The sequence below is a fragment of the Struthio camelus genome, chromosome 1, assembly GCF_040807025.1.
Source record: "Struthio camelus isolate bStrCam1 chromosome 1, bStrCam1.hap1, whole genome shotgun sequence".
NCBI classification, from domain to species: Eukaryota; Metazoa; Chordata; class Aves; order Struthioniformes; family Struthionidae; genus Struthio; species Struthio camelus.
The window spans coordinates 194969955-194987687 of NC_090942.1; the positions used below are offsets into that span (position 1 = coordinate 194969955).

General features: G+C 38.7%; 1 protein-coding gene across 2 annotated transcripts in view; it reads right to left on the bottom strand.

Moving 5' to 3' along the window:
- The window catches only part of FREM2 (FRAS1 related extracellular matrix 2), a 143884-nt gene that overhangs the window by 25303 nt on the left and 100848 nt on the right, over window positions 1-17733 (bottom strand). For both annotated transcript variants that reach the window (XM_068929970.1, XM_009678630.2), the window contains exons 8-16: window positions 16428-16637; window positions 16046-16243; window positions 14051-14215; window positions 13783-13965; window positions 10374-10504; window positions 9166-9324; window positions 7369-7672; window positions 4557-4688; window positions 2942-3273 (exon numbers count right to left, since the gene is read on the bottom strand). In XM_068929970.1, the coding sequence (XP_068786071.1) occupies window positions 2942-3273; window positions 4557-4688; window positions 7369-7672; window positions 9166-9324; window positions 10374-10504; window positions 13783-13965; window positions 14051-14215; window positions 16046-16243; window positions 16428-16637 (1814 nt within the window). The remainder of the gene's footprint in view (window positions 1-2941; window positions 3274-4556; window positions 4689-7368; window positions 7673-9165; window positions 9325-10373; window positions 10505-13782; window positions 13966-14050; window positions 14216-16045; window positions 16244-16427; window positions 16638-17733) is intronic.

Here is a 17733-nt window from a genome sequence, read left to right on the forward strand (position 1 = left end):
GACAGCTGCAGCCTGCAGCAAACACAAGGAGCACTGCCAGAGGAAATACACCAGCTGCAGGTCTCCCACCTCACTTTTTGTTGGCTGAACCTTGTCTTCTTCCCCTGCTATAGGAGGAGCTCCCATAAAGTGAAGCTCTACATCACCAGGCTCTTGCCACTTGCTTTTGCGATATCTCTCTGTTTGAAGCAGTGCTATTTTTTGACCACAGACGTACTGGAGAGCTAGAATGGACAGGCAGAATTTGGCCTTAAAGATCTAGCCAAAATCTCTCTGGTAAATTTGAATACCAAGCTAGTAAATTTGCAGTGGGAGAGGATGCATCTAAGAAAGTTTTTTTAAATTCCTTATCTGTTCTGTCTTTACAGTAGAACTTAGGCTTCCTTTGTGTGCTACAAGTGAAAGTCATAGCTGCCAGGTTTCCTCTCAGAGAGGAGGATTATTAATTGTTCACTGAAGGAGAAAAAAAGAACAATGGTAACAACCACAGAGACAGGGCAATGACTGCCTCCCCTCTCAGCTGGAGGGGGTCATGTGAAGACAAAGACCAAACTTGGAGAAGAATTAAATGGAGGAGGGGGAAATAAGGAAGGCAGTGAAGCGCATGCTGGCTGTGGGGCGATGCTTCACTGCAAGAAGTAATTCAGCTTGATATTTCACTTACCACATTGTAACTTCTTAGCCACATCCTACACGGCATTAAAGGATGACTTCAGCTGCAGTTCCTTGGCTCTCATGGCTCATGTTCATCTCTACTTTTAAGACAGGGATCTTACCTAAGGCACACAAACCTTCTGGAGCGTAAAGCAAACACCGCTCTGTTCCTAGGCCACACTACCATTACGCATTCCCTCCACAATCAAATATATAGGGTTTTTTCATTTCCTAAAATATAGGAATGCTTCTTATTTTCTCCTCTGCTGTATCCATGGACATATATAGGTTTTATTTAGACCCACATTTGTCTAAACCAACTACCCAGCCTTTTCTCTATAGGGCATAAAAACTTAAAATGGAAAGGATTAAAACCATGTCTTCCTTTCTCTGCACTGTGGGAGAAGTGACTTGCACTACTGACAGGATCAGCTGACAGCAGCTTGGCAGATCTGTGTGCTTAAGATTGTGTCGTGTGGGAAATAAGAATATATGGATGCATATTGTATGTCTTCCTGGGCATAAAGAGATAATCAAAGGAACGATGAGTTGAAGAAATGAAATCATTCTGAGAACTGGGGAGACTGCTGTCATTTTTATCTTGTGGGAATGTGGAAGGTTTACACCCCCCACTCACATGCCTCCCCTTCCCTGACAGGGTCATGGTTCCAGTGGAATGTATCTGTAGGAGGATCTGCTTGTAGGAGAGGGGCAGCCCCAAGCAGAGGCACCAACAGTGAGCTTCAAACATCAGGGCAGATACCCTGAATTGGTCTCTGTAACAGATAAGAAAGCAGTATAGAGAAGAAAGCACTAAGATGAGATAGCCACAAAGGTCCTTCTATCCAAGAAGGGGGCAGGTTCTATGTTGCTCTGGTCTTATATTTTACAGAGTACACAATCTCTAGTGAAAAAGGGAAGAAATGGAAGAAAAAAGGGAAGACACCTTTAAGTAAGGTGAAATGTAGGCACATAAATATAAAAAGAAGACAAAAACCAGCCTATGTGATTAGGTATCTAAATGTCCATTGGCACCTACGTTCATAGTAATAAAACAGCTTTGTCTGCTATTGTACTTGCCCATACGTTTTTTGGGCAACAACACACTGTTCTCACGCGTAAAGCCTCATGCCATTTGGGACGGATAGACTAAGAATCTGTCCTTTTTAACCTGCTGAGGAGCTGATAAGCAGATGGGTCACGGACAAGACGAATATCCTTTAAAAAGCAGAGCAGGTAGGGCCATTTCACACAATGGCCTCATCCTTTCTATAGTGGTTCACTAGGTAAGATGCTTCCAGGAGAACGAGCTAGCCTTGCCACACAGCTCTCATCGCGTGAATGGATGTTACTGAAATAATAAGGTACTGCATTTCTAGCCCTTCCTTCAGCCTACAGGATTATTCCCCAAAGGGACTTTCCGTGCCATAAAATATTGATCTTCACAGCTACAGTTCTTGTACTCTGGAGGCTGTGGAGTCAGACAATCTTATACAGGGAAGACCTGGGGATAAACTTTGCAGAGGAGATGCTACATCTTTTTGATTCCAGGTCACTAAAGATTTCTAAGTATTTTCCAAGGGACACCTGAAGATTTCTCTGGTTTCCTTGTTTTAATCCTCAAACCACTTTCACAGCTCTGTTCTTTAGCCATCCCATACTGGCAGCTTCTTTTTGCTTCTTGGCCAAGGAATTTTCTACTGGGTAATAAGAGACCACTATGCTGTCGGCACTGAGAGGTTTTGTTTCACAGTGAGCAAGAGATTAGCAGGGCCAAGCAGCTGGTACTGGACAGTATAGTCCATTGTTATTAGCAGGAAGGCTCTTCACTTTTTTTTTTTTTTTTTTCAAACTCTGTTTTAAGATAGTTACACCATGACTAATACTAAATAGTCCAGTACTATCAATGTGGTAAGAGCAAACTTTTAGAAGGATCTCATTCTAAAAAAAGATCAAGATGGCTTACAATACAGTAAAAGTGGGATGTTTGTCCCAAAATACTGTAAAGCTATATTGGGTGAAAATTCTAGGGAATTTAAGTGAAAAGAAGTTATTTCTTTAATTTCAATTGGACTAGGGTTTCACGCATAGTCTACTAGCACATAATGGACATTGATAGCTTTAAGAAATAAGATGAGCTTAGGGGAAGTCTACATATTGTAAAGGAAAAAGGAAGACTTTTCTTTTTAGACTAAATACTAAAACCACTTATTTCTAGCACAGATACATTAAAAGGGAAGTCTTTCATTTTAAGAACACATTACAGAATCAAATAATAATTTGGTACCTGTCCATCTGTCCCAATGGTGCCTCCACAATCTGTAAGGAGCTCAGACATGTCATAATAGCTAACAAATTCCCATAAACAGGCTTCCAGATTCAGATTGCGGTAGAAGCGTAAAGTATTGGAGCCTCTAATTGTTGGGCTGTATTGATAGGGAATGGTTTCTCCAATCACATCTGGATTTTTCGTAGCATCAGTCAAGAAACCATGGTGAGTCTTTACTTCTGTGTAGTCCAATAGGTTGGAGCATTTATGGTTTCCAACTCTAGTTCCATCAGGGCTAAGTGTCAGCTCAAAGTTGGAGAGCTCTCTTGTGGAAATAACTGGCAGCATGCCTAAAAAAGATTAAATTATAGCACTATCACAAAATTTCAATGGTCAGAGTTTTCTGATTTAGCCCATAGTTTGCCACCAAACATGCTATGAAGTATTTCTGTATTTTGAACCTACAGTAATTAATGTACTATAGAATTCAAATAAAGATACCCTAAGTGTATATGAGAATGTTATCCATAATAATTATGTCTTTATAGTACGATAAAGCAAGTAAAAAATGTACAGGTCTGCCAAGATATTTTTCAGTCAGGATTGTGTGAAGTTTTCAGATGCGTGTAAGTGATAAAAGGGCTTTATTTATTTATTTTTTAAAGGATAACTTTAGTGGTAGTCCATTTTCAGAAACATTTTGGGTTACATTGTTCTATGCTAGACCAAGTATATTGTAGTTATTGATAGCACATAAAAGATTATTCTCAAATAATTAAAACTGAGCAACAGTTGCTAAAATAAGTACATTTTCTTATGCAAAAGTCTGAATTTTTAACTATGTTACTTTGATTTCCCAACAGGTAGTGCAACTTACTGAGTTTATACTGTATCTAGCACAACTTGATACAATGATTTATAAATATTCATTAAAATGACCTAAAACCCCTGCACAATAAATAAGTACGATTATATTTAACTTATGACTGTACAGCTGTGATAAATAATTAATTCCAAATCAAATAGCTATTGATTTGCACTTTTTAGGTGGGAGAGCTTGAGTTGTTTCTGTTGAGTGCTTGATTATACTGGCCTTGTACTTGATTTAAATTGGAACACTAGTTCACTGATAGCTGATGCCAGAATAACTACATGCCCAGCTATTAAGGTAACATTTACACATAGTATAGGCAATACTCCTTGGCTTATATCAAACTCTGTTCTCTGAAGGGCATTCTATAAGCAATGTTGAGATATCAAGGAGATTTATTTACTTTTCTTAGACTACTTAGAATACTAGCTGTATAATACTTAATACTCCACAGGATTAATTCTTCCCTTGTATAACTCTATGGGCTTCAAAGGAGTTTTACAAAGTGTAGGTATAGCCCAATTTATGTAAACTATACAAGTAATCTGAAAACACTTAATCTTCAGAACAAAGAATATGTTTCAATACAGTATCTTATGCACTTTGTTGCAAACTACACTTACTTGCTCATGACATTTTTATCTGGCTGTACATGTTAAAAGATTAGATTATGATTCTGTCTATTTAAAATAATATGACTAATAAAATAACTCAGATAGCTTAAATAGCTTGTTATATACTCCACATCTGATTTTATCATACCATCAATATGCGGCATAGTGACTGTCAGTTTGATGAGATTGGCATAATCTGGATCTTCTGGGCCAGTATAACGCAATTTGGCAGAGAATGGTTCTGCTCCAACTACTCCTGACATACGAGGTTGACAAAGACCTAATGGAAAACGGAGGAAGCAACTTTATGTTTAGAGAAAATAATCCGTACTTTGCGTTGCATTAATTTTGGAAGCATTTTTTCCACTGCATAGATTTTCAAAACAAGGAGAATTTTCTGGAATGACAGGTAAATGCTTTGGGCAACATTTATCAGAGGTTTGAACAGGAACAGAAACCATTACTTGATCAACTGGATCACATTCTCAAAACCAGGTGATGGCACTGCACTTGTATATATTCAGTTGCATATGTCACTATAATTGCAAAGTAAGTGGCAGGTACCATAGTTCCTTATTGAAGTCCTCAGGTACATATTATCCCTTAATTCCTCCCACCCCCTTAAACACATACTTAGCCTTATGGAAAATATCTCATCAGTATTCAGTTGCTTTTGGCACTGGATTAGAGTGTGAACCTATATATGCCTTCATATATGCCTATGAGCCTCCTATTATTAGAGTCATAGTGTCATAAACTAATTTGAGTTGGAAGGGAATTTTCTGGAAGTCATCTGATACAACCCTATGCTCAAGGTAGAGCCAGCTTCAAAGTCAAACCAGATTGTACAAGGCTTTGTCCAGCAGAGTTCTGAATTCCTCTAAGGATGGAGAATCTATAGTTTCCTTCTGTTCCTGTGTTAGTTTTTGCAGCCTCTTCCAGTATTGGTTCTAATTTGTAAAACCAGCAGATGAGGTTTGGATTATGCTAACCATATGACCAGAGATCCACGCAATTTCTAGTCACATGGTTCAAAGCAGTGGTGTCTTCATCCTGCTCTCATGAATTGTAGCACACTGTCATGGGATGGCCAAAGGATCTCAAGGTCCTCTAAAAAAGAAGCTTGCAGAAGTGAAACATAAGAACAGTGCTCTTAGCCCATGTTCTGCTTTTCGCCTGTGTGAGTACGACAAAAGAGGAACGGAGGGCCTCATCGTCTGGTAGACTCATTTGGCTCAAGGCGCTAAGTTGGAACCTTCTGGTGTGAGGGAAAACAAAACCTCTGCACAAATGATGGCTCATTTTTTCTCAAATACAAGTCACATGCTAAAGAGGCTAAAATTCAATTTTTTGCACAGTCTGAATTCCTTCTGAGAATCTACTTTATGCACTGGAGGTCAAACACCCTCAAAGTTGAAAATATTCAGGATTTTGTGCAGTTTGTTTAACCATTAACCTTCTTTCTAAATAGCATCTAGCACTATTTAACTTTTTCTCCTTATGTTGTGCATGTTCTTCAGAACTGTTGACTTCTACATAATGAGTTAGCTCAGGTATTACAAGGAATACACTTAATAGCAGTTCAGTGCTGGGCTCAGGCCAATTAGCCCTGCTAATTTGTCTGTTTCACATAACCAGACTAGCTCACTCAGCAACTGGTTGCCTGTCTTTAAAAAGCATAGCCCTGCATCTTAGAGACAATACCCTTAGATGGAGTCCTCTTTTGGTTGTAGGATCCTTGATAGCACAGACAAAGTTTAATTGAGCCTACAGCCAAAATGTGGAATAAAGGAATTGAGTAAATAAAATTCCGTACAATAGATGGAATTCAAGTTCCTTAAAGCCCTGACTTGGTAGACATCAAATGTTTTAACTTAAATAGTTAGCTGGAAAGGCTGAGGAAATTAAAATGATAATGCAAATGAAGCACCATGTAATTTATATATACTGAAAGACCTTACGAAAAATAGAATAGTTGATGACAGAAAAATATGTATTATCTGCAGAAGGGTAATAAAATTCATTTTGAAAATTTACTTTGATTGCTGACAATAACTCATTGTCCAGATTATACAATAATCAAAAGTATCTGCATTTTCTAGGATGAAATAACCTATGCCACCAGATCATGTGCATACTAGCTCTCCACCCCAATTTGTAATGCTATTCACTATATAAGTGTCACGAAAACAGCTGGCTGGGCAAACGAGGTAGACTAGAATATCTCCACTGACTGAAAGCATGTAGCATCAGTTCAACCTTTATTAGTTATCAGAGAATCAGAAAGAGAGAGAGAGAGGGAAAGAAAGAGAGAAAGAGAGTAAGATAAAAGAGACGTGAATATTAGGGATAACCAAACTATAGAAAAAGTTTCAGTGCATGCCCTGTTATTGGCTACCACTTGTTTTCAATAACAGAACCAAATCAAACCCAGGTTTATCTCTGGTACAGATTCTCATGTACCTAGCAACGTATGAATGCTAAACAAAGCTCTTCTTCTGGCTAGGTATTCATAACAGCACGCCCATGTGGATTCTCCAATGTCTAATAGGAGATAACCTCATACCGCAATATTACTACAGTTCCAAAGCCAACAGAAGCCAGGTTTCATTAATTCCAATGCACACTGAATACAGGTCTCCAGAACACGCGAGTCTGTTAGTGGCGAACAATTTAAAGATGACTAGCAGAGATGAAAACCATTCCCTTTATATACTTTTATGCTGTGTTGGGAAAATAGATTTTGCACTACTTCCAGCTTTCTCTCTGCCCACAAAGATAGTTTTTCCCTTTAGCAGTCAAAGTTAAGGTTTTTCTGAGTCTGGAAATCTGTATGAACAACTGAAAAAAAGGTAAGATTGTGACATGAAAACTCCTTGTCATGTCACCAGAATTTTTTAGGATGGAATTTGGGATCAAAAAGTTGTTTGGGGGGGTTGCAGCTTGTGATGACGTCTTACCTTCTGATATGCTTATAGTCACAATAGCACTCATAAGCTCAAGACCTTCACTCCCATCTGAATTCACAGCACGAGCTGCACACTGGACACGAGAGCCAGCTTGAAAGTAAATGGAGTCTAGTGTGATCATCTTGGAGGAAGTGAAGAAGGTATCAAAGTCAATCTCCTTCATGGGGCTAGTTACGCCATCAGGACCAGTGGGTGCACTCACAAGCCACCGATATTGTGTCAGAGTATTATTGATGTTCTCACTGGCACATATCGAACCAGTCTTGTCAAAGTCTTCATATTTAGGATTGCAAGCCTGCAGAACAAGGCAGATGCGTAACAATTTATTTGCTTCATGGCAAAGGAATTTTAATTTATCAAGTCAGGAAACTCAGCAACATGGAACTGATAACTTCAGCAAATCTCTTAAGAAAACACCTTATTTTGACGGTGGTGCCTTTAGCACTGTTCTGTTAAATTAGAAGGTAGGTATAATTATGTTTATTAAAATGAAAAATATCATTAATTTAAATTATGATTTACTGGTCAAAACCTAACATAGTTATGCAGGCACAAACTTCACTTCCGTATACTACTTTAACTTGAATGTCACTGTTTGATCCAATTCTGTAAATATACTTTGCATTTCAAGTTTTGTTTTCTTGCTGCTTGTTTTGTATTTCAGGGAACCATTCCTGTGCATAATGAATGATGTCAGAAATAAACTGAAGGTGCAGATGGACCAAATTCTTCCTCAATCCATATGAATAGTCATACAAATTATTTAGTCACAAATCTGCAATGAATGAAGGCTGTGGTACTTCAATGACCAGTATTCATTTTCAGTCTATGGCGTTCACTGAAAACAGCAGCCCATTTGTTATCTCTAGTGATTTTAACTGTACAAACTACATCTTAGTCAAGGCAATCCAGGAAATAGTATACAGTCATGCAATCACAGACACTGTGTGTATATCAGATTGTTCTTGGTGATGGACAGGTGAAATATATTTTTCTGATTTTTGTATCCCAAAAATTGATTTGGTATCCAAACAAACCAGATCAGCTCTTAGGCCAGTTCTAGCTTAAACTCGTGTACCTTACAACAGTACAGACTAATACGGAGTGCCTTTCCTCTCTGTACTAATAATTAAAATATGTGCAATGATGATTAGACTGCAGTAGCTCTAAGCCTCCCTATTTCAGCAGAACTTTTAGAGACTCGGCTCCATTAAAGCATTTTTGCAGTGCTTAGCTGTTGGAGTGTGAGTGTACTATCTGACCTGGAATTGTAATGAACACAAAGAAGATTGGAGGCTATATTTGGCATTTACCGATTTGCTTGTTTTCTAATTCTTCACTGTGAAAAGATAACTTTTTAAACTTCTTTGACAAGTGTAACAGCAAGCTTTTCCTTTTATGAGGCAATGATGGAACTGTTTTTAAATCATATACTACTATTTTATATTTCACATTGCTTATCTGAATATTCTATGTAAAGAAAAAAAATGGTATCACACAGTCCTTGTAGCACACACTTTTAAATGAAAAAAACTTTATCTTAGGCAAATAAAGAGTGTTTGCTTTATGAGAGACACAGAACTGTGTTTTCTGTTCTGTAGGGATAAATACTATATGAAAAAGGTGTCCTGCTTTGAAACAGTCCTTTACCCCATCTCACAGGCAATATAAATGCCAATTACTCCTTTGAACAAACCCATATAATGAACAAATCCATACACACTGATCCTTCAAATAAATCCATATCCATTTATTGATCTTGTTCCATCTTTTCACATAGATACTCACTGTGATACAGATGACAGGATAGCCAGCTATGGGACTGATTCTATCTTTAGCTCTAGAAGTATCATCATATATCAAAAGGGATGCAACTTGAGGGACTGAGGGGAAGGTGACATCTGCCATGCTGTTCATTTCTTCAATGTACACAATGGCCTTGGCTGACTGAAATGAAAAGACAGAAACAGTTCTCTGTGAATATTTAAATATTCTAGCTGAACCTTGATCAGAACATGTTTAGTCTTTGAAACACTGTCCCAAGACAAGTTATAAAACTGTTTGTGGAGTAACTGAAAAATGATTGAGGCACTGGAATCAGAGAATAACTGAGGCTGAAAGGGCCTGTGGAGATCTTCCTCCTTCTCCTGTCCCAAAAGCAAGGTCAAGTATAAGGTGTGTATATATATATATACACACACATATATGAAAGCATATTGCATATTTTTGAAAGCATATTGCAGATGATAAAAGCAAGTGTTAAAAGGAACTTTCTCTGATTCAGATAACTGAAGATACCAGACCATTTAACTTCCTGTTTCTCAGCATTCTTGAATTGCTTAAGTATTCTGGCAGAACTCCGATTTGCACTACATGCTTTAACTGCCTGGTAGAAATGTGGTATTTATCATTAACAAAGGATGTATCTCCTCTCCGGCTACCTGGAGTCAGATCACTTAAAGTGTGATACTGATGAAGGGGCCGTAGAGTCTGAAGACTATTTTGTGGAGAATCAGAGGAAAATGTTGTTGTGTTAAAAGTATATATGATATAATGCCAGATTACAAGAATGTGTGGTTATTTCGGTTTTCGCAACAAGTACAGTATTAATACTTTTGACCGCAGAAGTTATATTTCATATGATTGCTGTTTTTGCAGTTTAGAGGTTATACTTTATTGCTGGCCACTGTATCCAAGAGAACAATAGTTTTTGGGACTGATCTGATGAAGAGAATTCATCTGGAATAATATACTGAAGACTTCTGCTCTATATATGCTCTCGCTTTCTCTGTCACTTCATGAACTATACTGACATGGGAACAAAATTCTTTGAATAGGTGCTACAGTGTCAGCTGGCATGATCCCCTTTAGCTTTTAAGTTACAAGCCAAGATGGCATGTATAAATCTTATATGAAGAATAAAGCTATGAGCTGAAAAGTAAAAAGAGATCTGTTTACCACATTTTGCTGTTGAACATTTTGCATTAATTATTTACCTGTATTTCTGCAACCATGTTCTCATCAGGCTTCAGGTGCACAGTGAAGGCTTCTCTCATCTCCCTAACTCCATCAAAGAGAACTTCAATCTCCACAAAGTGCTGTGTTTCACCCTCCTTAAACTCAATTTCTAAAAATGTAATTAAATATTTAAAAATACATCTTCTGATCGCAATAGTTAGGCTGTAACTCTAGGTTCAGTTAATACTTACTTTTCAAATTTCAAATGTTCATATGAGTTAATTTAGTTTATTCTATGAGATGCTAAAAATAATAATGAACAGCAGGTCACACATACATAAATCAATGAAAATGGAGCAACCTCATCATCATAAAAGAGATTTGCAAGGATCAGGATTTAGTCTAAGAGAACTTAATATTTTGAAAGGGATCTGCAATGAATTATTAAATCATTATTGGTAACATATGTGAATGACCGAAAGTTTATAGACTATTAAATAAATAGTATTTCTGGGGTTTAGTCAAACAATGCGTTTAAATACAACACTACGTAGCAAAAAATAAGGCATGAAGCCAGAGTTACAAAAAGAGGTACTATATTTTGAAAAGCCTTGTCTCTGAAAAGACTCCTGAGGACTTGGTGGGTGAAAAATTCAATCTTAGCTGCCCTTGCACGGTTATTCTTGAATGCATTAGCTACTAACACTGAAGAAAAAATTAGGAAACTATTAACGATTCTGTATGAAATGGTTGAGACTGATACAAAAACAGCAGATGCATTTCTAGTGTCTGTATTTTTGAAAGGATGCAAAAATAACTGAAGATGGTACAGAAACGACCCACAAAAATTATGTCAGGACTAAATGAAAAAAAAACCTTACAAAAAGTGACATGCTGATTAGTATATGTTAACACTAACATAGAGAAGAAATACTAATGAGCTCTGCACCCTAAAGAGTGAGGCATAATAGGCAGTAGTGGATGGCAGCTGAATTACATGTGTTTACGTGTGAAAGGCAACACAGATTTTATTATAAAGAGTGATAGGAACTCACCAGTGAAACAAAATACTAAGACACATTTATCATCTTCCAGTGCTTTGAAATATAGACTTGATGCCCTTTCTGAAGCGTTTGTTTTCTCTAATCAGAAGTTATGAGGCTAAGTACAGAAGTACCTGGGGGAAACTCAGGGAACCTTGCAATCCACAGGAGTCAGATTAACTGGTCTAAGGATCCTTCTGCTATTAAACTATGAAATGACTCCTTGTGGTAATAAACATGCTGTTTGAGGGGTGAGAATTTTACTGAATTTCAGTTTGTGGCACTTTCTTTAGATAGGCGAGGCAAAGATGTGAGGGTTTGCCCCTGCAGCTGAATAGGCAGGCTCACTAAACCCACAAACGTTCCGAAAACTACGGGGAAATCCTGTAGATCACAGACCTTTCTCAAAGGCTTCTGGGCAGAGACCCCAAGCCTCTGTTGTTCTGCAGTAGCACATTTCCCCTCAGAGCTATGCTCCTGTGCACCATGAGTTGGTGCACAGAGTGGAGGAGGAACCAAACTGTAAAGCAATGTTTATAGGGTCAGTATCAGCTGACACTAAAAATTCCTGTGGTTCTGAAGAAAGAGCAAAACACTGAAATGCAGGAGGCCAAGGGACTGGAATTAGCAAGCCCTAGGCTGATAATTTTCCTACTGCTAACAAGTTTTACCCTCAAATATCACTAGGGAAATGCCTCCCTTCCTGAGGAATTTAGAGATGATCCAATGTTGTTGCTGGATATTTAGAAATAAGTCATGTCTTTCAGCTGGACTGGATATCCAAATAGTTTTTTCAAAACTGCAAAAATACTCCAGCAATGAACGATTAGTATTAGGTCATGTGCTGGTATCACGTATTATCATAAATTTTAGAACAAAAAAAATTCATATTGCTAGAAACTCAATAGAGTCATTCACCAAACTACCTGGGTGGGCTACCACTACAAAGAAATTTATCAGCCAAGAAATTTCACATTCTACTGCACAGTGTCTTTCCTCATTTATCACTAATGAGGAGCAGCAGGCATTGAATCACAGAGATACAGAAGGAAACTTTAATTATTTTGAAAGTAGAATAACAAATAAAAAGAGTTATTCATTCTTATATAATGCGAGAAGCCATTCGCTTAAGAAATTACAAGTTCACAGTCATACCCTATGGATAGGCGCTTCTGCAGAGTAATGATAAACTTTGCAAACGTTCCTAAGATAGCACTCACACATTTTTCCTTCAGTTACTTGAACTGCAGGTTTTTTAGGAGGAGTCACAATTCCTTTGCAAATATCTTCACATATAGCTAATATTCCACAAATAATTTGGCTGTTGTACACCACATGGGGCCGTGTCCACACCAGCATCAGACACTGGAAAATAACCTTGTGCTGGAAAATAACCTCAGAGCAGGGAGCAGGTTATGTCCAGCTCTCCGATGGTCAGAGAGACTGTAATGGAAATATGGGATGTATAACTTTGCTCTATAACATGCGAGATGGAGCTGTAATTCAGGATCTGCTACAGAGATCACAAAAGAATAACATAAAACAATAACTGGCACATTTTCCAAAAGACTGATGGTCTGGATCCCATCTTATGCCTTTACCAGAGGTGCATGCAAATTATTTTGCAGCCACCTCTTCTTAAGATAGGATGGGTTGATGGAGCCAGGTTTCTTATATTTGCGCCTGGAGTGCAGTTACACTATCGCTATAGCTATACATGTACAAATATGATGGTCCGAGTGGCTGCTGAACCCAACTGAACAGCTAATTTACACAACCCACCTGAAGTTCTTTTCAAGTCTCATAACTAGATGAGGTAACCTTTCCCTAGTGTTTTGTTCTCCTTGTTGTCTGTCATCATTTTTTTCCTTATTGCAAAATACATTTCTAATCATATACTGACATTTCTGTCCTACGTAGGTCGTAGTCTTATAATTCCTTTATCTTGTTTTACCTTTTCTCTCTCAAATGTTACTTTACTATTGATTGTAATTATTGGGTCAATCAACTACTGTTTACAGGATAATGCTATAAATACAATCTCCTCTTCAAATTTCAGTATCGAAGTTTTATGATCATAGAGTAGCGCATTTCCAATTATTATAAATCTATCATTTATTAGTATAGCTGTTGCTCAAACTACAGTACTTATAAGGGCTGTTAAGACTCCATTCTTAATTACAGAGAGAACATTGCACATCCAGTTTTTGGGCATTAGCTTTGAAAGCAATGGAATCCTGTTCCTATGGCCTTTTGACTTTGAACAGAAAAATATATTAATGGATGTGGTAAAGTATTCTATTCAAAAAGTTATTTCATTCTTCAAATATTCTACTATACTCATGAATAAAAAAAAAAATAGGATGTGATACCTATCGGAGTGAAAGTAGGGGCATTTTCTTACCTTCTGATATAGGGTGATAGTCTTCTCCGGAAGTAGCAGACCCATCCTTTGTATGAACTCTCACAACAGAAACCTTGGAACTGTCTCCCAGACGAAGCACTGGGATTTTTACCACTGCTACTTGCCTTGAGTCCTTTGGTTCATTCACACTAAATTTAGTCTCACCAAACTTAATAATAGCTTCTGTAATTAGAGGAAAAATGTTTTTAGAGAAATACACAAACGGACTTCGAGATGCCAATTTGAAAGTAACAAAATAATTTCTTACTGTCTGCATCATCCTGAATCTTTATCAGGGTCTCATTTTGTTCACCAACAGAAGCACCAAAGAAAGAATCACTTCTTGGAGTGCCAAGGACCAGACGTAGTTCTTCCTCTTCTTCATGGAAAGTATCATCCATAAGCACAAGTGTGCAAGGCTTCTCAGTCTCACCTGCAATCATTATGAAGGTAACATCATGCAGAACTAGGGTGTTCTTTGCTGTATTACAGCACTTCTCTCCAAGTTCATGGACCCACAGGCTGCTTCTGCTCTAGTTGGTCACCCACAAATCTACGTGTCTAAACATATTGAATGTTCTGACACTCTAGGAATAAGGAACTTAGGTCTTCTACAAGACAAATAAAAGTTGTAAGTGATATGCAGAGTATCTGGCTCCCAACGTGATGCTTAGTGGTTTCATCATCAGGAGAATGATTCCTACATCCCTGACAAAAAGAAGAGCACAGGGTACAAGAGACATGGGGCCAATTTACAATATTTTTCCATCACTATGCATGTAATAGTGATAAAGGCTCCTCAAGATGAAGGGAACGCAAAGAAGCAGGCCTAAGCTGAGGCACAGGTGTCTTCCCTTCATATGGACCTTGTGCTTTCTGCAGTGAAGAATTTGGTATTTGCCATCTACATCTATGCAACATCTGGAATACTGACTGTGCTCATTATCTGAAGTGTTTTTTCCCCCTACAGAAACTAAATTATCCATTAAGAGAAAAAAAATCCAAAATATTTATCCTGCTCATTTTTACAGGGGAAACATGAAGAAGACTGTACTGAAACTGCTGCATCTTAAATAGACTTGAGGAGTTTAGGGAAACAAGATATGATCCCAATATACCTCTTTGCTGGAGAAACAGTAGGGTGACACTAGAAGAAAAGAGGAAAAAAATCACCTCCTAATGGGCCTGTGTCTATTAATCCTGAAACGTGGGACTCTGGTTCCTGGTTGTGCAGAAGCAATAGCAAAGGCATGAAGTACATGATAGCATCAAAGCCTGAGGCCAGTTCCAAATGAAAGCAGATAGAACAACTCACTCTTCAAAAGAGTTCATGCATACATGGTATATGTACATGCAAATGTGAAGCTTACCATTTCTGTGATAAGGGCATACCAAGGATTACAAACAGATGACAATACTTGTTCAGGGCTTTGAAAAATATTGTGTGTGTAAACTGAACAGGTAAAAACACTCAGCTGTCTTCTGCAAAAACAGAGAGCATCAGGCAGTATTCTTTCAAGTCAGAGTCACCTCGTTTATATGTTTTTCATCTCTAATGTGACAGCTCTGCAGAGAAGGACCTGGGAGTCCTGGTGGACAGCAAGTTAAGCATGAGGCAGCAGTGTGCCCTTGTGGCCAAGAAGGCCAATGGGATCCTGGGCTGCATGAGGAAGAGAGTTGCCAGCAGGTCGAGGGAGGTGATCCTGCCCCTCTACTCAGCCCTTGCAGGGGGGAGGCCACACCTGGAGTACTGTGTCCAGTTCTGGGCTCCCCAGTACAAGAGAGACATGGCACTCCTGGAAAGAGTCCAGCGGAGGGCTACAAAGATGATCAGGGGACTGGAGCATGTCTCCTCTGAAGAAAGGCTGCGAGAGCTGGGCCTGTTGAGCCTGGAGAAGAGAAGACTGAGAGGGGATCTCATCAATGTGTACAAGTATCTGAAGGGGGGGGTGTCGAGAGGATGAGGCCAGTCTCTTCTCCCGTGGTGCCCAGCAACAGGACAAGAGGCAATGGGCAGAAACTGAACACAGGAAGTTCCATCTGAACCTGAGGCAAAACTTCTTCACTGTGAGGGTGACTGAGCACTGGAAGAGGTTGCCCAGAGAGGTTGTGGAGTCTCCTTCCCTGGAGATACTCAAAACCTGCCCGGATGTGATCCTGGGAAATATGCTCTAGCTGACCCTGCTTGAGCAGGGAGGTTGGACTAGATGATCTCCAGAGGTCCCTTAATAGACTAGAGGCTTCTAAAATAACAGGAGCTTACCAGGAAGAAATGTGACGATGGAACTGTCAGTATTAGGACGTTCTTCGAAGTCCATCATTACCTGGGCTGAACCTTGTCTAGTATAGCATCTCACAGTAGATGTGTATCGGATATCCCCACTCCTGTATATCATGGCAGAAATCTGTCCATCATTTTCATTGCCTACATATACAGGTTCTTTAAACTGCATCTTAGGCACTGGGCAGAAAAACATAAAAAGCATGTAGAAAATATGACTGCAAAAGTTATCACATCTTCCATCCACTATTTTATTGTGCTATATTGCATCAGATATATAACATACATCTCAGCAGTCATCCACCTCTTGCATGGAAATGCACTGTGAAGTAAATGTAAAAAGGTACAAATAATTAATACTCACAGTCAGAGATTGAGTCATTAATGAAGATGGTGGCCTTGCTTGGCTCTCCAAGGGCAGCATTCATGGGCATTCTTAGCACAAGCTCAAACTTCTCAGTTCCTTCTAACACTGGCTGTCCAAGGTCATCCAGAATGACCACGCGAAATGTCTGCATATTGACTCCAGGAGCAAAATCCAAATTACGACTGATACCTACATAATCTAGCCCAGCTACCAACAGAAACCAGATGCAAAAATATCAAATTTAACTGCATGTAATTAAAAATACAAATATCTATCATTAAGCAGTTAATTTTAACAACAGATAAATCTGTTTTTTCTTTAAATATAATTTTAAAATTTGCCAAATTTTGGCAATCTTGTAAAGCAAAAATATCTCTTGATCATTTAAGCTGGACTATAAAATAAAACAATTTGATATTAGGTCATTTTTTGTTTAGTGATATAAGCTACTTATGGGGCCTGATTCTCTTCTGTGTAAACCAAAAGTTACTCCAGCAAAATCAGCAGTTTGTTGCAAGTGAGAACTGAAAATAAGCATAAAGCTTTGAGAAAGAATCTGGAAATGAAGTAGAGTCTTTTGGAAAGAAAGTTAGTATTATTCTGTAATGAAGTTGCAAGTTTTGAGATTAGCTAAAAAGGGAAGCAGAAAAGGCCAGTGAGCTGTTAGGAAGAACTGCTATTCAGAGGAGTTGTGCAACAAGAACGAATGGAAGTCAAAAGAATCAAATTCTGCCCAGACCACTTCCAGGTGGGGTTTAGCACCTTCTGCTGTTAGAGATAGTTTTACCTGGGTTTGGTTTGCTTTTTTGTTTTTTGGCTTGGTTTTTAAGCAAACTAGGCTAATCCAAAACAAACCAACGAGAAGGAAGTAAATGAAACAAGATACTGATTAGAGCATGACACCGTGTCTGGGATACCAAAGCAGTAAAGGTGTCTAGGACTCCAGTGGAAGACTGAGTTCTAATGTGCATTTTCAGGGAGATTAAGCAGCAGCACAGCTGTTGAAACAAATCTCTGAGGGGAATTACGATTCACGGAAATGTAAATGGTTTGTTTGGAATTCCATGAATTTGTCAAAAGTTAGTCAGATGTAAGGCCATAATTTGACGGGCGCTTGCCTAGCATCCATGTTGGTCTACCCCAGACCTGAGCCTCTAAGGCAGGATGTCAGGACTGGCGGCTGCTCAGCACAGCAGAAACACTGCTGCGTCATGTCAACACAGAACCAGTTCCGCAGCTTTTGCAAGCAGCCAGCCATGTCAGACCTTCCAGTCTGTGACCAACAGATTACAGAGCCTGAGAG